This window comes from Bos indicus, chromosome 6, assembly GCF_029378745.1.
Source record: "Bos indicus isolate NIAB-ARS_2022 breed Sahiwal x Tharparkar chromosome 6, NIAB-ARS_B.indTharparkar_mat_pri_1.0, whole genome shotgun sequence".
NCBI classification, from domain to species: Eukaryota; Metazoa; Chordata; class Mammalia; order Artiodactyla; family Bovidae; genus Bos; species Bos indicus.
This window is the reverse complement of record NC_091765.1, coordinates 4,940,616-4,967,807: the sequence shown is the minus strand read 5'-3', so window position 1 is coordinate 4,967,807 and position 27,192 is coordinate 4,940,616. Positions and strand designations below refer to the sequence as shown.

Here is a 27,192-nt window from a genome sequence, read left to right as displayed (position 1 = left end):
TAGCAAGGAAACACAAATATCAAGTTGGAGGTCAATGCACTTCCCTTTTTATGAGTTGCATTATCAAATATTAAAGAACGAACAAAGGACATACTGTTCCAACAACTAAATCCCAATAATGGTGGTGTATTCTTTCAGATTTCAGCAGTTATACTTACGTCCATGGTATCAAAGTCCCAGGAATATTTTTAAGCAATCTCTTTCGTTTCAAGTTGTGCATCACCAGCTGCCATGGGTCAGCGAGAACCATACAAAGGAGGGTCTTGAATTATGTCTACAATGTCAGGCTTTAATCAGCTGTACATATTGGTGATGATGAATTTCGTACGTTAGGTGTAAAGAACAAATTTCTCCCTAAGTACAGAGTCTAATAAAAGCCCTCTGTGTCATATGAAGGCTAGGTAAGACTGGGAAAGGCAGGACAGATTCATGATCACAGACGCACAGTATTTTCAGACAGAATAAAATATGTGAAATCTTACCATAGGTCCTTTATTAGAAACACATCCAAAATGTACATACACTTAAGGAATAGTCTCTAGTAGAAGAATGGGAGGAAAAGGTAGGCCAGTCAAACATAATATAAAAGATGTCAGGTGAACTTTACTTTAAGGAAAAGACCATTATTTTTCTCCAAGAAGACAAAATTTTAAAATGAGGTATCCACTACAAGCTGGAATTCCTTTCATTTTTATATGATTTTACAAAGGCAAATGCATTATTAAGTAAGTAATTCCTAGGAAGTCTATAGTGACTTGCTAGGAACTGTGATATTCTAATATTAACTCCTTCACACTAATTTAGATCATCAAGTTTCATTGGTCTTATCTCCTTTCTCAATGTTCAGCATATGAGTAGTACCTAAAATCTTAATTTTCTTCTGCTGACTCACATGCCAAGGTGGCATAAAAACTTACTCTACTTGCTTAAATGCTTGCAGGGTTAGAAAACTATATCAAATGTTTAGGAAGCCTGCTGTGAAATAAATAGAAACATTTTTATATATGCTGTTTTCTAGTACTGTGTTACGCATTCTTTAAAGAGAGAATGCGAACTTGGACACAGGATTAGCAGCACCATTCTGGTATAAGATCCTCTTTGCATTCTGTGCCAGTCCACGGGCCTAGGAAATCTAGACTATTCTAACATGGCCCAGACTGAAGGCTCTGGTGTTAATTTTTTTCCTGTCATATAACAAATTAACTACCAGCAGTGATAACAATATTGAGCCCAAAGTAGTTAACACTACGGAAGTTCCAAAGAACTAGAGCCTCAGCTAATTAAATGACTTCTGACACATCAAAGGTAAATGAATGTATCATTTCTAAGCCAACTACTTGGAGAATCCTAAGTATGATGATGATAATTTTTTTGTACCAGGGAAACCTCACAAGATTGAAACACCACCATAATAATAAAACACCACTTTTAAAAGAAGGAATGTGCAAAATATTAGACGTAACTTTAATCATCTTTAAATTATATTTGTGAATATCAGGATATTTATGCTCAGAGATAATATTATAAATCAAGTTTTTTTCATTATTAGTAATGTTTCTTTTCACATGGTGTTTACGTTTGACCAAAAGTGAGATGAGAGTTAAAGATGGTGTTCTCTCTGTGGCCCTGAAACCAACTTGGCTTAACTATAGAGATTTTCCAGATCTAGAAATGCTTAGAAATAAAACTGCAAAACAGGAGTCGGGGAGTAATGACAATTATATTTTCTTCTTTCATCAAAAACAACTTTAAATGTTCATTTTGATTTTACTGTAGAACTGTCCTATCGTAAAATACAATGCTGATTCCAGCTGTGGTAGTGATTATATAGATTACAGATTTATAATAAAATAAAAATGGTACTAAAGTTCTACTGTATTCACAAATACTGCATTTATATATGTACAGGCAAGTAAACCTCATTATTAATGACAAAATTTTAGGGTTTTAAATAGGCACATTTCCTCCTACCTGTCCATCTCCATATATTTACAACCCCAAGACAAGTTTTCACAAGTAACATTTAAGCTTGTGAAGGAAAAAGTATTTCCAGTACCTAGCCTCTTTCCCTCCCTTCCAGCTTTGAGAGAGTAGCAGCCCATAAAACTGAATGCACAAACTACCATTATAAGAGTTTCTGTGATTCATATCCTGCTTGGCTGCAACAAGTCTGAAGAGTTTTGAACAAAGTAATGTATTTGCATGTACAATATAAGCATAAGAGTGATCCTCTGCATATACACACACACAAAAAAAACATAAAAATGTTTCTGAAAAGTAGTATTTTAACTATTTTGTGTAACTCCCAAAATGAATCACCAATGAATACTTTTATGCTGCAAATATGATTAACAAACTGTTTTGTATCACCAACAGCAACCCCCAATAAAAAAGGCAAGGAAAAAAAAGAAAACAGAAGCCAGTGATTGTAAAACAAGAAAAAAAATTCTAGATATACAAATATGTTAAATGTTACTATACAAAGATAGTAACTATAAAAGTATATCTGAACCTACCCGTATTACTAAATACTTCTGACCATCAGTCTTGACCTCAGGGTAAGAGTTTGACCTCTTCCCACAAACGTATGGGAGCCGTAACCTTCTGCAGCCTAAGAGGAAGATTCTTTAAAGTGAGTACCTGCACTCCAGCATGCCTGATCTTTTCCTCTATGACTGTCTCATTTCTGTTCTTAATTTCTCAATCAAACTAAATGAATTCTTATCTCTTTGTTATTGCTAAGTGTTTTTAAAGTTCTAAGACACAAACTCTAATAAGATACCTGAAATGTTTTATAAATAATCGTCTTTCAGATAAAAGGTGATAGCACAGAAATGATCTTTTAAGGGTCTGTTTTGGTTTCAGTGCTTTGAAAATAAAGGATGGTGTACCAGCAGGTCTCTGCACGTCATTTTCTGAAGTCTTTTTTGACTGCAAACCTTGGGCCAGATCACATCCAGCACTTCAATCGTCATCAGTCCTCTCCACAGCATGTTGATAACATGCTTTCCAGGGTAACTTCCTCAGCAGCCCTGTAAATTGTGAGTCATCGAGATGAAACACAGTTGGTCTGGCTTCAAGTTTCACACAATTGAGCTATGAAGCATCCCATACAGAGAAGGCAGCACCCAAAGGAATGAGCAGAACATGTTTAAATACTACCATCTACTAAATTTTACAGCTGTCCTTTTATATTCAAATGAGATTAAGCACACTGTTATGTTAAAATGAAAACACTTTAGATCTAAAAATATATGACTGAAACAAATGACATAGCAAGAAACAAGACCAAAATCTATTTGTATAAAATATAGTCTATAATTTCAGAACCAATGCTTCATATAGCCATACTCAGACATCTTCTAAATTATAATCCAGGAATTTATATTTTTAAAAATTACCTCTGGTGAATTTCAAATTTAGTATTTTTCACAGAGTTTAAATATCTATAATGAATCGTTGCTTCTTTTTAGAACTGGAACTGAGCATAAATATAATTCTAAAACAAGATTCCTGATTTCAGAGAATTTTGTCTTCAGATAACCTTTCTCCACAAATGATTAGAATTAAATAACTTCCTTAAAATTATACTTTCTCTCTTTTGAATGGGCTCCAAATAGATAAGTTCTTGAATTGGTATTCATTTTAAGTTTTTGCTGGTTGGGATTTTTCTACGCTACTTTAACAACATTATTACATTTTATCATATCTTCTCCCAAGACAAGCTGTTCATTGTACGTTGTTTTCAAGTACTGAACCGAAATATAACCTAAAGGAAGAAATTATGCTTCTTGCTTCAATTTCCCTTAAACATTGGCGATCATTTCGTCATAACAACTGCCAGGGTTGTGTTTTTTATTCTGGATTCCTAATTATAAAGGATTGAGAGTAATTCAAAAGTGTTTCAGAATCACCTACTGCCAAGATTCTGGAAAATGTCTCTTGAGAAACAGGATGTAGATGCTTTGAGGACTGCTGCATCTGCACGGACAGGCCCTGTGCTCCCCGATGCAACGAGAGGGTGAAGGGCCAGGTCAGCACCCTGATGCACCTGCCGTCCTGCTGCTCCGTCAGTCAGCAGATACTGAGAGCCCATTTGGTTTCCACGGTTAGTCATCTGCTGTTAATTTCTAAAGGTAGCTAGTAGAAACTCAGGAGAATCACCTGGACAAATTTAAGTGTTATGGCCACTTCTGTGTTGATATAAGTATTCTAGCCGTGCATGCTGGCAACTGAATGATGAGGAAATGCTTCCTGAGGATTGTCTAAAATAAGGAAAATTTCAGTAGATGTTTTAGTTCTTAAACACCTTTTTAAACTCATCTGTTGTAAGGAGCTATGAAGGACCATCAACTTTTGGCCTGTTTCACAAACAGCGAGTTTTATACTGTTACTGCACTTGAGACTTGGGAAACTCTTGCCTCTCATCCTTATCTGTAATGATATCTTGGAAATCTTAATTCCTTTCTGGTTAAATTAGTAATAACCAATTGTGATAACCAGCACGTACACACACACACATAAGGATAAAAATAAAATTAAAAAGCCTGACAAAGAGTATGTTAATAAACCTCACTACAGAGAGATTGGCCAAGAAGAAGATGACATGGCTCCTTTTCCATTTTTATATGACATAACAAAAGTAGTATTTTGGAAGGTTATAAAGTTATTTTTTCCATTTTTACTATTTCTTAATAAAAGTAGTGTTTTTTGTCTTTTTTTGCATATGTATGTACAGACTCTAAAGGTAGGCAAATAAGAACTGTGAGACCAGTGAGTGAGTTTTGGCTACTTCTGCTACGCTTATCAGGTGAGAGAAACCTGGGTTTCCTATCCGGAGCCCTTCTGAATGGCTTAATTCCTTTGCAGCTGCCATTAGCTGTCAGCCTCCCCATGGATATTGTCCATGTGCACTTTGAGGTAGTCATTCCTTGTAAACTTCTTATGGCAAAACTGGCATTCTGCCAGCGGACGATTGGGATTATGAGTCATCTTGTGTCGGATCAGCATTTTCTTCAGGCTAAAAGCCAAGTCACAAACCTAGAAAAGACCCAAAGATACCAGTCATATTATATTAAAAAAATCTGAAAATACACAAATTCATCACTTACACAGGTAGCGGTGTAAGAATCCACCCGGTAAAGAATCTCTTTACCAGGTAAAGAATTTGCTTGTCAAGCAGGAGACCTGGGTTTGATGCCTGAGTTGAGAAGATCCCCTGGAGAAGGAAATGGCAACCCACTCCAGTACTCTTGCCTGGGAAATCCCAGAGACAGAGGAGCCCAGAGGGTTAGGCTTAGTCGGACACGACTTAGCGACTGAGCAACAATAATCACTCTTACACAATATACATTATGCAAACTCCTATTATCAATATGTGCTGACAGGCATAACAACAAGAAAGTGCTCTTGAAATAAATGGAATTTAACATGCAAGGTCAGAAGTAAAGACAATTACAGCTCCAAGAGGTGTTTGCATTTATTATGTGTCTTCTGTGTACCAACATGCCTCCTTCCCCCACCTACTATATTTAAACATCTCTAGAGAAACAACTCCCTGGAAACAGTATTTTTCTTTTCATAATGGAGTGTATTAATGATTTCATATTAAACCTCTTATTAAACAAAATGTCTTATGGTCTAGAGGGCATCTATCTAGAACTTGGCATAAGAAGCACAAGATGTGTCTCACTAGTGATTAATTTGGACCCATCTGTGAAGTAAAAGATTAACACTGCTTTAACCATCCTGACATACTCAGTATTCCAGTAAAAATACTTCACTTAATATGTTTGCTTCATGTCATCTCTGCCACATTGTCACTAGCTCAATAGACATTAAACAGCTGAATAATTGAAAATATTAAATTATCCCAGAAGATGTAAGCCATAATTATATAAAAGTAAAAATGAAATGGAAATCTTTTATAGCACCAAGTTTTCACTAAAAGTTTGGTGCTATTCACAAAAATTCCACTTACTTGAATTCTTCAAAAGCACACGCACTGTAAAATAAGGCACACTTAAATAATGTGAAAATTCCATGAAAAATACAATGAATACAATGGGAGAGGTAAAGGCCTGTAAAATACTGGAATGAAAGCTGAGATTCTGAATGAGGTGAAGCTTGTGAAAATACAAAAGCAAATAAAAATATTCACCTCTCTCTTTATGGGAGAAGAGGGATTTTATGTTGATAGCAACAAGAAATTCAGAAGGGCAAGCCCCCGATGTGGTAAGGAGAGAGAGTAATCCAACAATGTATTTTGCATTATACAGAAGTAGCAGCCTAGGATGATCTAAAGGAAGAACGTTTTAGAGTCTGCTGTGGGTTGAATGCTTGTGTCCCCTCAAAACTCCCAAGTTAAAGCCCTAATCCTCAAGGTGATGATTATGGAAGTGCAGGAACTGGGCGATCCTGAGGTGCAGATGAGCTCACGAGGATGGAGTCCTGTGATGGGATTCACACCCTCACAAAATCAGGAAGAGATACAGATTCTCTTCTCTGTCTCTCTGCCTGCACACACCAAGGAAGGCCGTGTGAGGACACAATCAGGAAGAAAGTCCCTCACTAAACCTACAACTACCCTGGCATCCTGACCTCAGGCCCACGAAGGCAGAGGATCTGCGTATGTTCTATTCACTCATGTATCTTAAGGGGCAGACAGTGCCTACAGACTAAGCACTAAGTATGCGTTGAATTAACTCACAGAGTTTCAATCTGATTCTAACACTTACTAAGGAAGTTTTGATGAACAAGTTATGCCTTTTAACTTCAGTTCTGTCAGCTATAAAATGATCACAATGAACATTACCTCCCAGAATTAAGGTTAAATGAGGTAACCTATGCAAATAGATGCTATATTGCAGACACTCAATAAACGTTAGTGCCTGTTTTCTTCTCTTTCATCTTCTCTGTCAAGAAGAATCATCAGCAGGTTGGAAAGAAGAAACCACAGCGGTCACCATGTGTGATAGAGGGAACACAGCTACTATCAAGAGTAGCAGTTCCGTGTAATATACAGATGATTTTAAGGCAAACAGAATCATTTTCCAGAACAAAGACAAAATGCTTCCAATCAAGCTTAGGAAATGACACGTCTTATTGTGAAAAAAGTTTTACAGCCATAATTTAAAACAGAGTACATACCTTTAAACAGTTTCTAAGAAACAAAGCTGGGTAGTTTCATGTAGTAAAAATCAGGGGATAAAAAGGAAAAACTCACGAATATGAAAGTGCATAAAATACAAGGACAGATGATATAATACTTAAGTTATGATAAGTGATATAAAATACTGAGTACCCTTTAAGACTGAAATTAGGGTAAAAAGGAAAACACAAACTCACGGGATTTTCAAGAAATGCACCGATTAACTAACACACAGACATATGCCCAAACATGATTTTAAAACAGGGAATAGAATATGCACAATTACAGAAAATGATGCTGATGGGAGTGTAATGGTACTGAGAAGCTCTTACCCCAAAACATCTTGGACAGAGATTATTAGTATTTTCACAAGCCTTAAAAGAACCAGGAGTGCTATCTGTATGAAGAGCTCTTAGTTCAAGATGTACAAATAAGATGTTCATCACGGAATTATTCACAGAAGTGGAGTATTACAAATGACTTACTTGCCCAAAGTTTAAGAGTATATTCATATTTTATATAGCCAGATGAAGAAATACTTCTCAGCTGGTTAAAAAAAATCATACTTCAAAAAATACTTAAAGGCAAGAGAAAATGTAAAGGCAAGAAAACAGAATAATAGTAATGTACAATTTAATTTATAATACTGAAATAAAGATCATAACTATATATAAATAAGTACTGGAGGAAAATATCAAGAGACTGACATTAATATTAGTTGACATCAGTTGAGAAATTTGATCATTTTATTTCTATCTTTATTCCCTTCCGTATTTCCTAATTTTTCTGAAACAGAAAAGGGAACTTTTATAATTAGAAACCAAATACTACTTTGGAATGGAAAAAGTACACTTGGTTGATTGAAGGGTGCACATCCTCATGTTCCATCCGTGCCTCAAGCCCACTCCCACCAGAATTCTGCCTTAGTAAGTCCTTTTCAACTCTCTAAACTACTTCCGTGCATCACCAACAACCTCCGCATGGCAGTAGGGACTCCTGAAACCTCATTTGGCATGAAGTTCCAGCATCGCACGGCACGCCTGGCCCTTTCCTTCTGCCTTTCATTTAGTTTCTGTAAGGACCGATTCTCCTTGCTTCCCTTCTGTGTTTCTGGCCATTTCCCCCTCATCACAGTGTCTGTTCCTTAGTCCACGTCTCCATTCACTAACTGTTTTCTCCCCTGGTTATCTTCATCATAGTCATGCTTTTTGTGACTGTTTGTATGGAGCTCACTTGCCAATACCTATCTCTGACTCAGTCTTCTCTCCTGATCTGTACAGTGGAGGATTTAAATGCTTGTTGAATAAGACACTTCAAATTTACGGTCTTACACAGAACTGGAATCTAAAAAGTACAACAAACTAGTGACTCTAACAAAAAGCAGCAGACTCACAGAGAGAGAGGACACACTAGTGGTTACCAGTGGAGAGTGAGGAGGAGGCTGGGGCAATCCAGGGGCAGGGGATTAACAGGTACAAACTACTAGGTATATATTAAGCTACAAGATATACAACACAGAAAGTACAGCAAATATATTATAATAACTGTAAATGAAATATAACCTTTAAAAATGTGAATCACTGTATTGTATACCTGTAACTTATCAACTGTAATTTAAAAAAAAGACTGTCTCCCAAATCTAATTCTCTTAAAAAAAAAAGTGCCACCTGTCTGACATCTGCTGGAGATCTGGCTCAGCCTCGATCTGTTTCTCTCTGGTTCCCACCTCACTGAGTCACCACCACGTTTTCCCCATACACGTTTCTAGAAGACATGTAATTGTCTCCATCTCTGCTGCCACAGCCTGAGCACAAACTATTATCTGCCGAGACCAGTGCTTCTCCAGCCAAAAGAAAAGATTTCAGCAGGCACCACTTATCTGTACTTGTCAATAAAATATACCAAGTGTACTAAGCTGTAAGTTATACTATTAAAGACAAACTTTTAAAAGCATGTGAAAAAGATGAAGCAAAGTTTTGTGCTAATAATTATGACTTCATACTTTCATTAGGCAAAATCTAAGATATGATATAGTATATTTAGACTCAAAGTCATCTTTAACAAAAGTGTAGACAAATAAGTGTCTCTTCTGGATAATTTCAATTTTTGGTTTACTTTTTTCCAGATATGATGGTGTCATTTTTTAATCTAAATTTACTGCTAACTAGTCATTTTAACTCTGCTGTTTTCTTTTTGTTACTCTGTGCTTATATTATTAATATCATTTTCAATCTGTGGTTTCTGTATAGGACTCTTCTGTACTCTATTTTAAAACAGATAACAGAATCCACATCTCTACTTCATGGGCACACATAAATCACAAAGCTGACAATGCACAGAAACGAACAAGTGACAGCCTGCGTCACTGTGGAACTGCTGCTCTTACCTCGGAGTGTGCATATCACCTGAGACTACCTGGGGACCAGGGCACCAAGCCCTCTGTTCAGTGATCCAAAGCTTAATTCTGTCCCCACTTTTATCATATATGATGGGCAGGGATTAAAGCTGTCATGTTTCCTTCCTGCTTCCCCAGGGATGTCTCCTAGCCTCCTGAGATATGCAGCGCCTCACTCTGGAAACCAAAGTGTAGATTATTACAACAGCCAGTGTCAGTGGTTCTCAAACAGTGGTACAATGTTCCCTCCTCTCAGGAAAGTGTTCGGAATTAGGGGGGATGTGTAACCGTCCTCAAGAATGGGGGTTACTGCCTGCATATTGTATAGGGGCAGAGAGGCAAAATTCCCTGTGACTTGTGGACAATTTCACACTGTCAAAAGTACCCAGGTTATAAACACAACCTGGATCCTTCTGCATGCACCCTTATCCCCTACTGTCCTAGCTCCACCCAGCGGCTGGAGGAATTTCAAAAGGACAAATATCATATTGCTACCTACAAATTGTTCCCTGGATCCCTCCTTACTTTGATGGAAACTCACTAAACTCTAGCCCAACCGCTCAGCTTTAGTGTGGGCTGGTGATGACACCACATCTTCCGACCTCAGGACTTTCTCACTCCTCTTTTCTAGCTGCCTCCCACATGTTCCTCAGGGTGTGTCTGCCAGTAGAAGTCTTCCACCAAACGCTCTCATGGTAGCCTTGACAGTTTCTTGGTAACACTTACCTCGAGTGTAATCAATTAATTGTGTGCTTTCTAATGTCTCTCCTTACTAGTCTAAAGAACAGGAGGGCAAGAGTAGTCATTCCACTGATATTTATTAAAAGAAAAGAAAGAAGGAGGAAGTTAGACAGATGACTGATACAATCCCTATGAGCAATATAAATAACTTAAAGGCTATGGAATAATTCTGGAAAAACCAAAAAAGGTATCTTTAGAGATTATTTTCAAGTAAAGGAAACTCTAAACTGTTTTATAAGTCTAAATGAACAATTGGGATCATAAATTAGAAAGAATTAAAATGTTTCCTATTTTCTCTCCCCCTGGCTCCTTACTCTAAACCTGATGTCCAAAGGAACAACAGATACCAAATTCTTCAATGGCTCCCTGTTGAAATTAGATTCAAAACAAATTCCTTGCTGTGGCTAAAAGGCTCCCAGTCTGCTCTCCAGCTGTACTGGTCCCTCTCTCTCTCACCGAGCTCTAGCTCCACCTGCTTTCTTACTTCCCCGAACACCCCTTCCTTTTTCCACTATCAGGCTCTGTTCTGTTCCCTGAGCCTAGAATGCTGTTTCCCCCATGGCTGATTCCATCTTTTAGGTTACTCAGAGAATTCTTCCCTAACTACTCCTTCACAGCACCCTCCTTTCCCCCTTGCCCAGTCTTTATCATAAAATGCAATCAGACATTTATTCAGGTTGATTTAAGGCTATACTCCACAAGAATGTGATTTCCATGAGAGCAGAGGACACGGCACCTTGTTCACTGTTTTACTTCAGTATCTGGCACAGGGACTAGGTTTAAGCACTAACAGCTGCTTTCACCGTGTGCCAGGAACCACCCTTAGCAATTTCTAAACATCAGCTTGTTCAGTTCTCAAACCCTTTTAGATAGATACCAGTACTATTATCCCCAATTTACAGAAGGAAACTGACACACACTTCCACACTTTCAAGCAGGCTGCCCAAGGTCACAGAACTAGGAAGTGGTTTCTAGGATTTAAATCCAGACAATCTGGGTTCAGCGTCTATACCACCTCCCACAGGCCAGCTATTATTAAAGGCTCTCACTTCAAACAGAGATATGTGAGCCCCCTGTACTTTCTTCCATTTGCCTGGCTGACTCCATTTTTTTCAGAAATGAAAATCTCTTTGAGAAAAAAAAAAAAAGATCCTCAGACAGCTCATCTCACCAGTGTGCTGTGAAGGATACAAAGAGGAAGTCCACCGATACAGTCACCACGGGAGAGTTACGGCATCAGTGAGCTGGAGGAAAAGAAAGGAAGCTGAGCAGGATGCTGAGTCATTGATGACGGCTCAGAATTAAGGGTCCTGGAAGCTCCAACAGGACACGGGATGGGAACGATCCGACAGGTTGTTGAACGAGGGCCAGGACAGAAGATTAAATGTCAGCAGAGCAGTGATGTCATGGCTGTGAAACTGACTGCTGCTGCTGCTAAGTTGCTACCTACATGTTAAAAGCTACGTTTTCATGAACTTAAATGCAGTCATGAAGAGGCTTCAAACTGATGCTCTGTATAAATCAGTCAAATGTAAGGATGATTATAGTCTTTTAAAAATATGGGAGAGCAGAAAGGACTTCCAACAGGGATGCCTCCTTCTCTGTCTTTCCACCTGCGATACAACCCTTCAACCTATGCCACCTTAGTATTAATTCATAGGCCCAAAAATGGGGAAAAAATTTTATTCTTTCTCTAGGTTGAAGGTAAACTGATTTTGTCTTAAAAGTGAAACAACATGTTTAACAGAAAGTCCTTGGATACAGTGTTAGAATTCTATACAGACATTTTCAGTTACCAAGTACTTACCACACAGAGGTAAGTGTCTACTACTTCAGTAAGGAGCACAGTGACAAAGACCACTCTGTCCTGCCCTTGTGGAGTCCAGGGTGCCAAGGAGAAATGCTTGCAATGCCATGAACTAAATGTCAAGAAAGACACAGAGGAGGGCATGCTGAATTCTACCCAGATGCGCAGGGGTTACAGTGCCCTAAGGTGGGGAGCGACATTGCAGGGAGAGGGAAGAAGACACACACAGGTACAGAGGAACAGGGAGCAAGGCTCAGGTGGGGAAGTGAAAACCATTCCCTCAGGCTGAGGCTGTGAGGCTGCCAGAGGCGTAACCTGAGAGAAGGAAGTCAGAAGGCTGGAGCTGAACCCCAGAGACCGTGGCAATCAGAAGACTGGAAGGATGCGAGTGGTGGGAACTGAAGAAGAGACAGACGCTAAGGTATAATTTAGTCAGCAAGCTACAGGGTACACAACTGGGGTCACGGAGAGCAAGTATTATTCCTCCCCAAGTTAGAAATGATTTGGACACTAAGAGAGTGGTCATGAATTCATTTGTTCTTTCCTTGAAAATACTCTCTGAAGGCTTCTTACATTCTAGGCATTGTTCTAGGGCTGGAAATACTGCAGTAAACAAAGAAGAGAAACACTGTTGTCGAGGATCTTATAACAGATGATAAATGATTTTAAAAACGTTTACTATTTCAGGGGAACCTGAGTACAGTGAAGGAGAAGACGACTATGGGGTGAGAGTTAAGAGAGTAATGGGAGTGAGAGAGACAGAAGCCTGAGCCGAGAACGGAAAGCAGTGCAGGGACAGGCCATGGAGGTACCCCAGGAGGGCGCGCCGGGCTGCGGAAACAGCAGGTGCCAAGACGGGTTCACAGGGCGCACTCAGTGCATCTGCAAGAACGGCAAGGAAGCCACGCAGCGGAGCGAGTGGAGGTGGTGCTGAGGGCAGAGAGGCTGGGGCAGCAGCGTGGGGTGCTCATCACGCAGTAATCCAGACTCCGGCAAGACCGTGGCTTTCACTCTAAAGTGAGTCTGAGCAAACGAGGCTCATATAATGCATACACAATCTACATGCATATATGAAACCTGACTCAGGTGCTGGAAAGATCCCTGTGGGTGGCCAGTTGAGGACACTCGGTCAGGAGCAAAGACAGAAGCAGAGAGACCAATTAAGAAGCCGCTGTCCTGAGCTGAGCTCACTGTGCTGTGCAGCAGGTTCCCACCAGCTGGCTGCTTTACACATGGTAGTGTATATGTACGTGTCAGTGCTCAGCTTCAATTCGTCCCCTACCCTGCTCTGTGATGACCTAGAGGGGTGGGATGGGTGTGGTGAGAGGGAGGGGATATATGTATACTTACAGCTGATTCACGTTGTTGTACAGCAGAAAATATACAACGTGGTAAACCAATTATGCTCCTACTAAAAAATAAAAACAGCTATTTCACTATTACAGGAAACTAGGCTGGTAGCTGGTGAAGTGTGAGGACTGTTCACTCTTAATTTATTTACAGAGTCAATCAGATTTGCTACTGCCCTGGATGCAGGGAGTGAGAAAGTGATGGTGGCAGTGGAAATTTAGACAGGGTGACAGGTTTGAGAAGCACAGAGAAGCAAAGAGGGTCGGGAACCACTGGGCTGAGAGGCAGCTGCCTGGATCTGATCCCTGGAATCCTGACTTGGCCAGTTATGAGCAGTGAATGACAGGCAAGCCACTCAATCCCTGGGAGCCTCAACTGCTTCCTAGAAAAGGAGCTTCCCAGGTGGCACTAGTGATAAGAACCCACCTGCCAATGCAGCAGACATAAGAGACGTGGGTTCGATCCCTGGGTTGAAAAGATCCCCTGGAGGAGCGCATGGCAACATACTCCAGTATTCTTGCCTGGGAAACCCCATGGACACAGGAACCTGGCGAGCTACATTCCCATGGGGTTGCAAAGAGTTGGACACAGCATTTCTGGACTATAGTGGAATCACAGAGAATACATACAAACTGTGGATCACTGTGCCTTTCTTGCTATAGAATCTCAACTAGATGATGCTACTGGTTATAGCTCAGGGGAAAAAAGCTGTGAGACATGAGGCTCAGATCTTTGGTTTGGGCTATTTCGAGATGGAATTCTCAGAGAGAGTTGGACAGTTGAAGGAAACATGTTCAGAGAGAGGAGACATGCTGTATAGGCAATTCACAGTATTTGCCTAGAGTCCAAAAGAGAGATCGAGGCAGGAGAAAGAAGAATTTGGAAGTCAGGTACCATATGTGTAGTCATAAAGACATTTACATTTTAATAGGTATCCCATGTGGGGGAGCTGCACTGCATGGAATGACTGGGCCTAAGGGGTTAGGGTAGTTTGATGAGTGCAGTGGCGTATTGAAGCACAACTGTGCTATCTCCAGAACTGAGATAGATGCACATCAGTTTCTTCTTTACAGTTTTACTCAGTGCCACTCAAATGTCATACACGTGTACATATGCATGTATATATACATACACACATGTATATAGCAGAAATATGCATATATAGACATATACTTGGCAGTGGGATCAGAAGCAGAAAAGGATATTCTAGGCATAAGGAACGGTGTATGCAAGCTACCTGCAACAAGAGACAGAGATATGAAGCAATACTGCTGCTTCAGGAAACTGTAAGAGTCACCGCAAAGAAACCGCAGAGTACTGATAGATAAGGAATTATTAAGATACAAAATAGTAAGAATTGACAAAGACCAGAGTAATTTTTCAGTCAAGTAGGAAGGTGGATTTTACCTTACAGGTTGTGAGAAGTCATCACAGAGAAGCAAGATTGAGTTTATATTGAGGAAGTCACACTGTGATATTAATACCAAACCCAAAGAAAGAAAGGGATTGATTACAAGTGTGTGTTAGTTGATCAGTCGTGTCTAATTCCTGGCTCGTCAGGCTCCTCTGTCCGTGGAATTCTTCAGGCAAGAATACTGGAGTGGGTAGCCGTTCCCTTCTCCCAGGGACCTTCCTGACTGAGGGACTGAACCCTGGTCTCTTGCATTGCAGACAGATTCTTTACCATCTGAGCCACCAGGAAAGCCCATTGATTATAAAAGAACACTATGAACTGCATGCCAACAAACCAGATAACCTAGTCAGCATGGACAAATTCCTAGAAATACACAAATACTAAAACTGACTCAACAAGAAATAGAAAAATTCAGGATACCTATAACAAGTAAAAAGACCAAATCAAAAATCCTCTCAACAAAGAAAAGTCTAGAACCCAGTAGTTTCACTGATGTATTCTACCAAGCATTTAAAGAAAAATGAACACCAATTCTCTTACACTCTTACAAAAAATAGAAGAGGAGGAACACTTGCTACTCACTCTGTGAGGTCAGTATGACCTTGATATCACTACCAAAGACATTACAATGAAAGAAAACTATGAGAATATATGAAAAAATCTTCAAATGAACCATCAGAAAACAAGATGAAACAAACAAACAAAAAAACCCTAACAAGCTGAATCCAAAATCATAGTAAGAGGGTTATGAGCCATGACAAGGGGCTTCCCAGGCAGCTCAGTGGTAAAGAATCTGCCTGCCAATGCAGGAGACACAGGTTCAATCCCTGGGTTGCGAAGATCCCCTGGAGGAGGATATGGCAACCCACTGCAGTATTCTGGTGTGGAAAATTCCATGGACAGAGGAGCCTAGTGGGGTCACAAAGAGTCAGACACGACTGAGCACGCACACACACAAAGCCACGGCAAAGCAGTGTTTATCTCAGGACTGTAATGGTAGTTCAACATAAAAAAAAAGGAAAAAAAATCAAACAATGTAATATACCACATTAACAGGACAAAACGAAAGAAAATGATGTCAAGTGATTCAGAAGAGCATTCGACAAGATTCAAAATCCTGTTTTGATAAAAATATTCAGGAAACTAGAACTTCTTCAACATAATAAAGGGAAGTTATTTTTTAAGTGCATAATTAAGATCATATTCAATAGTGAAAGACTGAAAAAATGGAAAACAATGGACCTCTACCGCACACCATACACACAAAGTTAACTTGATATGGATTTATATTATCTAAACCTTAGAGGTAAAATTAGAAAACTCTTAGATAAAAACATAAAGGTAAATCTTTATGACCTTGAGTTTGGCAGTATATTCTCAAATAGGACCAAAAATGCATAGTGACAAAGAGAAAAAATGGATAAATTAAACATCAAAACTGAAAAGTTTTACGTATCAAAGAACAAAGAAAGTGAAAAGAGGACATATATTTAATAAAATGAAATAAAATATTTGCAATCATATCTGATAAGGGTCTAATATCTAGTTTCTCATACTCAACAACAAAGAGACAAGCAACATAATTTTAAAATGGGCAAAGGACTTGAACAGACATTTCTCCAAAGAACATAAACAAAAAAACAAGTACACACATTTGCTGAAAGGATATTCAACATCATTAATCCCTTGGGAAATGTAAATCACCACAATGATACACCAGTTCACATCTACTAAGATGAATATAATTTTATAAAAGAGAAAATATTAAGTGTTGACAAGAATGATGAGCAACGGGAATCCTCATGTATTCCTGGTGGGAATATAAAATGGTGCAACCACTGTGAAAAGCAGTATGGCAGTTCCTCAGAAACTCAAACCCAGAATCACCATATGTACACAGAAATTCCACTTCTCGGTACATGACCAAAATCACTGAAAACAGGTACTTAAAACATGTATAAACGCCTTTGTTTCTGCAGTATGCACAATAGCCAGAAAGTAAAAACAACCCAAACATTCATCAGCTGACACAGGTAAACAAATTGTGACATATACATACAATGGAATATCATTCAGCCATACAAGGTAATATACTAAATAAGCTACAGTGTAGATTATCCTTGAGAACATTGTGCTCAGTGAGAGAAGTCAGTCATAAAAGGTCACATATTATATGATTCACTTACAGTAAAAATACAAAATATAGGTAGATATATAGAGAAGAGCAGACTGGGGCTTGCCAGGGTCTGGGGAGAGTGAGGGAATTGTAGGGAACTTTATTTGGAGATGGTAAAATGTTTTCGAACGAAGGGGATGGCTGCACATTACTGTCAAAGTACTAAGTGCCACTAAATGGTGCACTTTAAAATAGTTAATTTTATGTGAATTTCATTTTGATTAAAAAAAAATCATCTTGGTGGTGGTGGAGAACACATACATTGAAGGTTGGATGCAATAAGAAATAGTGAGGTGAGGGTCTAGGCTATGCACTGCTATTGGGAACCAAAACAGAGGAGGCAATGGATTTGAGAACTATTAATACTTAGGAAGGAGCTGGCTGGCAGTGGAGTGAGAAAGGATGACTTCTATGTGGACTAAGTAGGTTAAGAGGACAAGACTGAACAGCCAGCCAGTTCCCTGAGCAGGCTGAAGTTCAGGGAAGTTTTGGAGGCATTAAACTTGTATCTTTCCTCAGTAAACCAGTCTGGACTGCAGATAAGGCCCAGAGAGATGAACATCTGATAGAAGTAAATGGGATAGAAGTAGATGGAAAACATCATGCTTGTAGGATAATTTTTTTTTTTTTAATAACACCATGGTCCAGTAAATAGTAGACTAAGGAAGTAGTCTATGAAGAAGATATTCAGCATAAATAAAAGTCATGCAGTGTGATGGTAGAAAGATGTCATTATACAGTTAATACTTCATTTCTTGTATCACTTGTGTAGTTGTGTAACTAAATGATCCAAATAAGTTTTGTTTTTACGAAAATGATTCCAGTGAAAGCACCAATGGATTAAATGCTCAATCCATTAAATTGTTAAACTGACTGTACCCCCTGTTCAGGATAGAGCTCCCCATGTGTGCATTTCATTTTCTACCAATAGTTCTCTCCTTAACAGAAGTTCACTGTTGATAAATGTATTTTTTGTGAGCAGTCCCCTGGTAGTACACTGCTACCTTAACCTTACCACCACAGTTTCATGGAAAGACAAGGAAAGCAGCGTATGTCTGTGATTTCTATTCATACAGACTGCTTACCCCACCCTTTACTCTGCAAAGTATGCCAAGGGGATGAGTCCTTCAGTTTCCCTTGACATTGAAAGATAACTGTTAACTAGGCAACATCACACATCACAATTTCAAAGTTTCTTTTTACACTGCTGCTGCTGCTGCTAAGTTGCTTCAGTTGTGTCTGACTCTGTGTGACCCCATAGACGGCAGCCCACCAGGCTCCCCGGTCCCTGGGATTCTCCAGGCAAGAACACTGGAGTGGGTTGCCATTTCCTTCTCCAATGTGTGAAAGTGAAAAGGGAAAGTGAAGTCGCTCAGTCGTGTCCTACTCCTAGTGGCCCCATGGACTGCAGCCCACCAGGCTCCTCCGTCCATGGGATTTTCCAGGCAAGAGTGCTGGAGTGGGGTGCTACTGCCTTCTCTGCTTTTTACACTAAACTACAGCAATTCTCTGTTTTCGCTATTTTTGCGTTAGAAGTAAGTGTTTTCCCTAACGCCAGTGTCAACTTTCTGTCTACTGTCAATCTTACAGAAGAAAATGGTGATGCTCTTCATCGATAAACCATTTTTCTCTAAATTAATCAATGATCCAATTCATTTTACAGACAAGGGTAGTATTTCTGTCCTCTCATTAATAATGTGAACAACTATGTTGATAATTTCATTTCACTTCAAATGTCATAAGCAGAAAATCTAAACAATCAGCAGTGGCACTTTTTAAAGCAGTTTATACTTATTTTCAGAGAAGGCAATGGCACCCCACTCCAGTACTCTTGCCTGGAAAATCCCATGGACGGAGGAGCCTGGTAGGCTGCAGTCCATGGGGTCGCGAAGAGTCGGACACGACTGAGCGACTTCTCTTTCACTTTTTACTTTCATGCACTGTAGAAGGAAATGGCAACCCACTCCAGTGTTCTTGCCTGGAGAATCCCAGGGACGGGGGAGCCTGGTGGGCTGCCATCTATGGGGTCGCACAGAGTTGGACATGACTGAAGTGACTTAGCAGCAGCAGCATACTTGTTTTAGAAATTCATTGTTTGGCTTTAACAAAATAAATAAAAATATCTATAAGCAGTTAAATCTCTGGTTAACTATAATTAACCTGTCAAAAGACTTGGCCAGACACATGAAACCTGTCTTAGTCATCATGCATTTACACCTTGGAATAACAACTCAACTGCATTAAAACAGGGTACAAGTATGTCTTAAAGAAAATCAAAGTTCAGGCACTGCCAGAAAACTAGGGTAAAAAAATATGCTACAACGTGGCTACACAGATTATGCAATCAAAAGGAATAAGGAGCACAAGACATTAATAGACAGACTAGCACTGTAAAGTATGCGCGCGCGCACACACACACACACACACTCACTCACTCGTGCACAAAAGGAGGCATGGATACATCCCCACGAATGTATCTCCTGTCTCTGGAGGTTACAGGAGGACCACAGGAAGCAGGGAGGCACACTCACGTCGCACTGGAAAGGCTTCTCCCCGGTGTGTGTCCTCGTGTGCTCGTCCAGGCCGCGCTTCTGGCTGAAGGCCTTGCCGCACTCTGAGCACTTGTATGGCTTCTCCTGCAGTCAGGGAAGAGGCCAGGAATGCGAATGAGTGCAGCGTCATCCTCAGGAAGGGGTACACAGGAGCACATTTTAGCTAGTTCTGCAGGGTGCGGCAGCATACTCAGAGGTGCCGTGAATTCTAAATTTTCAGGGGAAAACAGGAGTACGCAAAACCTGTTGGGCAGCCTTAAGACTACCAGGTGGCTCACAGCTCCAGCATCAGAGTCACTATCTTTCTTTCCATGCAGTCCTGACTGTCCAAAGGGAGATTCTGCAGGATTGCTATGACCTAACCACTTGGTAGACTGAACTCTGAGGTTTTCTATTCATCTTGGAGAGCCTGCTAAAAGGGCATCATTGAACAAAACAGTTTGGGACCCCTGGCTTACATGCTGCAAACTGTTCACTGTCTCAAAGGGACTCCTGGAAATGAAAGCCCAGACCAAAGTTTAACAAGTTTTGAGGGTAAATTTAAGACCTTAGAACTAGACTGTGACTTTAAGTATTTTCATTTTTATTGTCCAGTATTTTTTTCCTAGGAAGGATGTTCTTTTAAAAAATCTAAATTACTTTTAAAAGTGAGGCATTATTTATAGCTGATCATAGACTCTTAAGGAAAAGAGTGTCTCCACAGAACAAGGGAAAAAAGACCCAAATTCCTTAGCCATCTTTGATACCAGAAACTCAAGTCATCATCTTTTAAGCTTGAAATAAATTGCAAAATAAATTATTCATATTGCTTCACTAAAACAGCTGGTCAGTTACTAAACAGAGCACTGATAAAAAGATTTCTTTAAAGTAAAACTGCAATATGATTTTTTTTCAAATATAGCTTAAAAATATTGCTATAGATGCTTTTTGAATTGAGGTAGTATGTATATAGTTTTAAATTTCATGTTTTTATGTATATTTTCTCCTTAGTATTTAAAAGACTATTGTGAAAACATTCAGACCTACAAAACAGTATGTAAATAATCACATATGTACACCCACCAGCTAGCTTAAGAAATGGAATATTTTTGTGAACACATGTACCTCCTATTTATTCATTCTTAATGAGTATAGTATTACATTCAATGGCAACACCACAATTTGCTTATGTACATTCTGCTGAGATGGATACTTAAGTTTTCCCCAATTTTTCATTCTTATAAATAATGTTATTCTGAACATTCTTACAAGTGTATACTTGAACACAGATGCTGTTGCTGCTAAGTTGCTTCAGTCATGTCCGACTCTGTGCGACCCCATAGACGGCAGCCCACCAGGCTCCCCTGTCCCTGGGATTCTCCAGGCAAGAACAATGGAGTGGGTTGCCATTTCCTTCTCCAATGCATGAAAGTGAAAAGGGAAAGTGAAGTCGCTCAGTCGTGTCCGACCCTCAGCGACCCCATGGACTGCAGCCCACCAGGCTCCTCCGTCCATGGGATTTTCCAGGCAAGAGTACTGGAGTGGGCTGCCATTGCCTTCTCCATGAACACAGATGAGCAATCATAATTTCCTACAGTATGTATATCTAGAGGTGGGATTGCATCTTCAGCATTCCCAGAAAACGGAATGGCTAAGTAGCTCTACAAAGCGAATAACCATTTTAGGGAATTCTCTGGTGGTTCGGTGGTTAAGGCTTTGTGCTCCCAGCATGGGCGCAGAGGTTTGATCCCTGGTCAGGGAATTAAGATCCCACGTGTGGCAACGATGAGCTTGCTCATGGCAACAAAGATTCCATGTGCCACAAGTAAGACCCGGAGCAGCCAAATAAACACATATTTTTAAAGAAAGATGCATCATTTTAAAAACAACTTTACACTTCAATATCTAGTATATTCTTGGAATTCTATTGCTGTAGTTAACAAAAATTTTGAAACTCATGTACACAATGAGTACACATAAATTTAACTATGACACTCGTGGAAAATAGGACCTTTTATCATTTTAAAGTGACCTTCTTTATCTATATCATCTTTTTCACATTAAAATAATTTGTTAATAATATAGCTATAAAAGCTTTTTAAAATTAGTATTTTGTGAGGGTTGGGAGACTTGTTGAAATGTTGGTCAAAGGTACAAATTTAGGAATTAGAAGGTAGGTTTGGAGACTCAATGCACAGCAATGTGAATATAGTCAACCGTACAGTAGTATATACTGCAAAGCTGATAAAAGACTAGAGCCTAAATGTTCTTACCACAGAAGTGATAATCAGATGACATGATTGAGGTTTTCGCTAACACTATGATGTAATCATATTGCAATATACACACATACCAAATCAACGTTGCACACCTTAGTTGCACAACATATAGTTGTTATATGTCAACTATATCTCACTTTAAAAATAGAGGAAATAGTATTTGCCTAGTATTTCCATCTTTTTAAATTTCAAACAGTCTATATCTTAGGTACGATGAGCATCTGTTGTAAATACCATACAACTGGAAAATTTTAATCCAAACTTATGTCACTTTTTCACGTTAGTGAGTTTTGCTATTTATTACTTTTTGTTATTATTTAAAATTTATATTGTTAGAATATATTACCATTATAATAAAATACATGTTTATTTATTAATATTTATCATTATTAATAATATATTTAAATAAGTTTCTAACATTTTATTTTGTGCTTTGCTTTTATCTTGCTGTTTCCTAAGTTTTTCTCCCTTATATTTTCTTACATGTTTGGGTTGATCCTGTGCTATTATAGAACTTACAGACTCTATTTCCACACTTTAGTGATTATCCTTAAAATTTTTTTTTTACTATGTAAGTGAAGTGGTTCAGTCATGTCCACCTCTTTGCAACACCATGGACTGTAGCATATCAGGCTCCTCAGTCCATCCATGGACTTTTTCAGGCAAGAGTACTGGAGAGGGTTGCCATTTCCTTCTCCATGGGATCTTCCCAACCCAGGGATCGAACCCCAGTCTTCCGCATTGCAGGCAGATGCTTTAGTCTGAGCCACCAGGGAAGCCCTACTATGTATGTTTAACATAATCTAAAATTTATATGCTTTCCATGTACTAATTAGCATGCCCTGTACAGAATGCCCTTTTATGTTATGTGTTCAGTTCAGTCGCTCAGTTGTGTCCGATTCTTTGGTGCTCCATGGACTGTAGCACGCCAGGCCTCCCTGTCCATCACCAACTCCCAGAGTTCACTCAAACTCATGTCCATCAAGTTGGTGATGCCATCCAGCCATCTCATCCTCTGTTGTCCCCTTCTCCTGCTGCCCCCAATCCCTCCCAGCATTAGGGTCTTTTCAAATGAGTCAACTCTTCGCATGAGGTGGCCAAAGTACTGGAGTTTCAGCTTTAGAATCAGTCCTCCCAATGAACACCCAGGACTGATCTCCTTTAGAATGGACTGGTTGGATCTCCTTGCAGTCCAAGGGACTCTCAAGAGTCTTTTCCAGCACCACAGTTCAAAAGCATCAATTCTTTGGCGCTCAGCTTTCTTCACAGTCCAACTCTCACATCCATACATGACTACTGCAAAAACCATAGCCTTGACTAGACGGACCTTTGTTGGCAAAGTAATGTCTCTGCTTTTGAATATGCTATCTAAGTTGGTCATAGCTTTCCTTCCAAGGAGTAAGTGTCATTTAATTTCATGGCTGCAATCACCATCTGCAGTGATTTTGGAGGCCAAAAAAATAAAGTGTGACACTGTTTCCACATCTATCTCCCATGAAGTGATGGGCCCAGATGCCATGATCTTAGTTCTGTGAATGTTGAGCTTTAAGTCAACTTTTTCACTCTCCTCTTTCACTTTCATCAAGACGCTTTTTAGTTCCTCTTCACTTTCTGCCATAAGGGTGATGTTATCTGCATATCTGAGGTTATTGATATTTTTCCTGGCAATCTTGATTCCAGCTTGTCCTTCTTCCAGCCCAGCATTTCTCATGATGTACTCTGCATATAAGTTAAATAAGCTATAATATATATATATATATATATAGCCTTAACGTACTCCTTTTTGTATTTGGAACCAGTCTGTTGTTCCATGTCCAGTTCTAACTGTCGCTTCCTGACCTGCATACAGGTTTCTCAGGAGGCAGGTCAGGTGGTCTGGTATTCCCATCTCCTGAAGAATTTTCCACAGTTTGCTGTGATCCACACAGTCAAAGGCTTTGACATACTCAATAAAGCAGAAATGTATGTTTTTCTGTAACTCTCTTGCTTTTTCAATGATCCAGCAGATGTTGGCAATTTGATCTCTGGTTCCTCTGCATTTGCTAAAACCAGCTTGAACACCTGGAAGTTCACAGTTCACGTATTGCTGAAGCCTGGCTTCAGTATCTTATTTGTAACGCCTGTTATGGAATCATTATTATTTTACACAATCACTGTGGTTCAGCTCTCAGGTCAGTTCAGTTCAGTTGCGCAGTCGTGTCTGACTCTTTGCAACTCCATGAACCGCAGCACGCCAGGCCTCCATGTCCATCACCAATTCCTGGAGTTCACCCAAACCCAAGTCCATTTAGTCGGTGATGCCATCCAACCATCTCATCATCTGTTGTCCCCTTCTCCTCCTGCCTTCAATCTTTCACAACATCAGGGTCTTTCAAATGAGTCAGGTTTTCACATCAGGTGGCCAAAGTATTGGAGTTTCAGCTTCAACATCAGTCCTTCCAATGAACACCCAGGACTGATCTCCTTTAGGATGGACTGGCTGGATCTCCTTGCAGTCCAAGGGACTCTCAAGTGTCTTCTCCAACACCACAATTCAAAAGCATCAATTCTTCGGCACTCAGCTTTCTTTATAGTCCAACTCTCACATCCATACATGACTACTGGAAAAACCATAGCCTTGACTAGCCAGACCTTTTTTGGCAAAGGAATGTCTCTGCTTTTTAATATGCTATTTAGGTTGGTCATAACTTTCTTTACATGGAATAAGCATCTTTTAATTTCATGGCTGCAGTCACCATCTGCAGTGATTTTGGAGCCCCAAAATAAAGTCAGCCACTGTTTCCCCCTCTATTTGCCATGAAGGAGTTGGTGATGGACAGGGAGGCCTGGTGTGCTGCAATTCTTGGGGTCGCAAAGAGTTGGACACACCTGAGCAACTGAACTGAACTTAACTGATGGGACTGGATGCCATGATGTTAACTTTTCTGAATGTTGAGTTTTAAGCAAACTTTTCACTCTCCTCTTTCACTTTCATCAAGAGGCTCTTTAGTTCTTCTTCACTTTCTGCCACAAGGGTGGTGTCATCTGCATATCTGAGGTTATTGGTATTTCTCCCAGCAATCTTGATTCCAGCTTGTTCTTCATCCAGCCACCGTTTCTCATGATGTACTCTGCATATAAGTTAAATAAGCAGGGTGACAATATACAGCCTTGACATACTCCTTTTCCTATTTGGAACCAGTCTGTTGTTCCATGTCCAGTTCTAACTGTTGCTTCCTGACCTGCATACAGATTTCTCAAGAGGCAGGTCAGGTGGTCTGGTATTCCCATCTATTTCAGAATTTTCCACAGTTTGTTGTGATCCACACAGTCAAAGGCTTTGGCATAGTTAATAAAGCAGAAGTAAATGTTTTTCTGGAACTCTCTTGCTTTTTCAATGATCCAGCAGATGTTGGCAATTTGATCTCTGGTTCCTCTGCCTTTTCTAAATCCAGCTTGAACATCTGGAATTTCATGGTTCACATATTGCTGAAGCCTGGCTTGGAGAAATTTGAGCATTATTTTACTAGCATGTGAGATGAGTGGCATTGCCTTTCTTTTGGATTGAAATGAAAACTGACCTTTTCCAGTTCTGTGGCTACTGCTGAGTTTTCCAGATTTGCTGGCAAAATGAGTACAGCACTTTCACACCATTATCTTTTAGGATTTGCAATAGCTCAACTGGAAGTCCATCACCTCCACTAGCTTTGTTCGTAGTGATGCTTCCTAAGGCCCACTTGACTTCCCACTCCAGAATGTCTGGCTCTAAGTGAGTGATCACACCATCGTGATTATCTGGCTCGTGAAGATCTACACGCTAACAATTTCTTTACTTTTCACGCGTTCTTATGTATTTGAATTTCCAAGCATCAGCTGAGAGTAAATTCTGTTTTTGACTGAAAATGGCTTTGTTTCTCATTTTTGTTGAATGAAAGCCTACAAACTCAATTAGGTCTTTTTATTTTTCATTTTTCTCAACCTGTCTTAGCCATTTCCATCTCCTTTTATTGTACTCTATGTATTTCTTTAGAATCAGTTGATCAGTTCTCTTCAGGTATGAATAACTTAACTACCTAACAGGATCATTTGAGTTTTTAATTTCCATTATTGTATTTTTAAGTCCTAGAACTTTCCATTTAACTGTTTTCAATTATGCTTAATTTTTAATACAATCTTGCTTTTTTTCATGCTGATTCCTATTTTAAAATATTCTAGGCATTTATACAATTTTCTTTATCAGATTAAACCCTTATCTTATGTTCTTTTGAAGTTCAGTTCTGCTTCTTGTGGTTTCTTCTGTCTCCTGCTCATGGTTCTTGTTTCCTTGGGTGTTCCTGGAATTTGGAATCATGAGCTCATGTTTGGTGGTCCCTATCTGTTAAAATCCTGTGACCCCTTAGATTGAGGATTAGTCCCTCCAGACAGCTTTTGTGTTTGCTTCTGCCAGGCACCATAGGCTGCTATCAATCAAAGACCATTTTAAGTTTATTTCTTGCCTGAGGGTTTTCTAGCCATGCAAGCATTTTAAGTCTGAACTCCAAACACACTTGAGGGAAAGGCTGTGGTTACAAACTCTAAGGAGACCTCTTTCTCTAGTCAGCAATTAGCTCAAAACAACTGAATGTCCTAAGCATCTCTGTTTGTCAAAGGTAGATTATTTCCAGTCTCCGATTTCATTTTGAGCATAGCCTCTCTGGGATCCTAGACTATGGTGGAATAATTGGTCCATCCTGCATTCTAACCTGAACTCAAAGCTTGTCTCCGTTTCTATCACGGTGAAAAATTAAGTATTGAGTTTACTGAAACTACAGATACCCTGCAAGGTACTGCATCCTCAGCCTGACCTCAACACTCTGGACTCAGGTCCCAGCTTTGTCTGTTCCGTCCTGGAGATCACTCTTACTGTTTTACAGATTCAGATATTTACTGTTTGCTTTATTTTTATCCAGCATTGACAGGTCTTTTGTATAGAGCATCTTTTCCAGGATATAAGTCTGCCAGATTGCCAGAAATCTAAGTAACTGTACATCTAACTTTCAGGATATGAAAAATACATTTTAATTAGCTGTACACAGTCAACAAAGAAGTAACTGTGTTTTCTTGGCAATCTAAGGAATATGTTTATGGCTTTCCCCCTCTAGTCCAAATAAAAGCAATCTCTTTTCAAAAGTTGCATTATTCTTAGCATCTTTATCTCTTCAACTGTTGCGCAGTTTAAAGAAAAATTTTAAAAGGAAAAATGCAGTTCTAAGTGTTTAGATCAGAAATTTTCCTCCTCTGGGCTGGGGGTGGCGGGGGGCGGGGGGAGGGAAGTGTTTATACCACAGGAAGAGCCAGGATATTACAGGTGACTTATCTTAAATTTAAGAA

At 39.5% G+C, this 27,192-nt stretch overlaps 1 protein-coding gene across 9 annotated transcripts in view; it reads right to left on the bottom strand.

Annotated features, from left to right (window-relative positions):
* Positions 1-471: 471 nt before the first annotated feature.
* PRDM5 (PR/SET domain 5) overlaps positions 472-27,192 on the bottom strand; it is a 255,853-nt gene continuing 229,132 nt past the window's right edge. For 4 of the 9 annotated variants that reach the window (XM_070791013.1, XM_070791012.1, XM_070791014.1 and 1 more), the window contains 2 exons: positions 19,469-19,669; positions 472-5,040 (listed from right to left, as the gene is read on the bottom strand). In XM_070791013.1, the coding sequence (XP_070647114.1) occupies positions 4,876-5,040; positions 19,469-19,669 (366 nt within the window). In that variant the 3' untranslated portion in view covers positions 472-4,875. The remainder of the gene's footprint in view (positions 5,041-19,468; positions 19,670-27,192) is intronic. The other 5 variants (XM_019962203.2, XM_019962200.2, XM_019962202.2 and 2 more) reach the window with 2 other exon arrangements.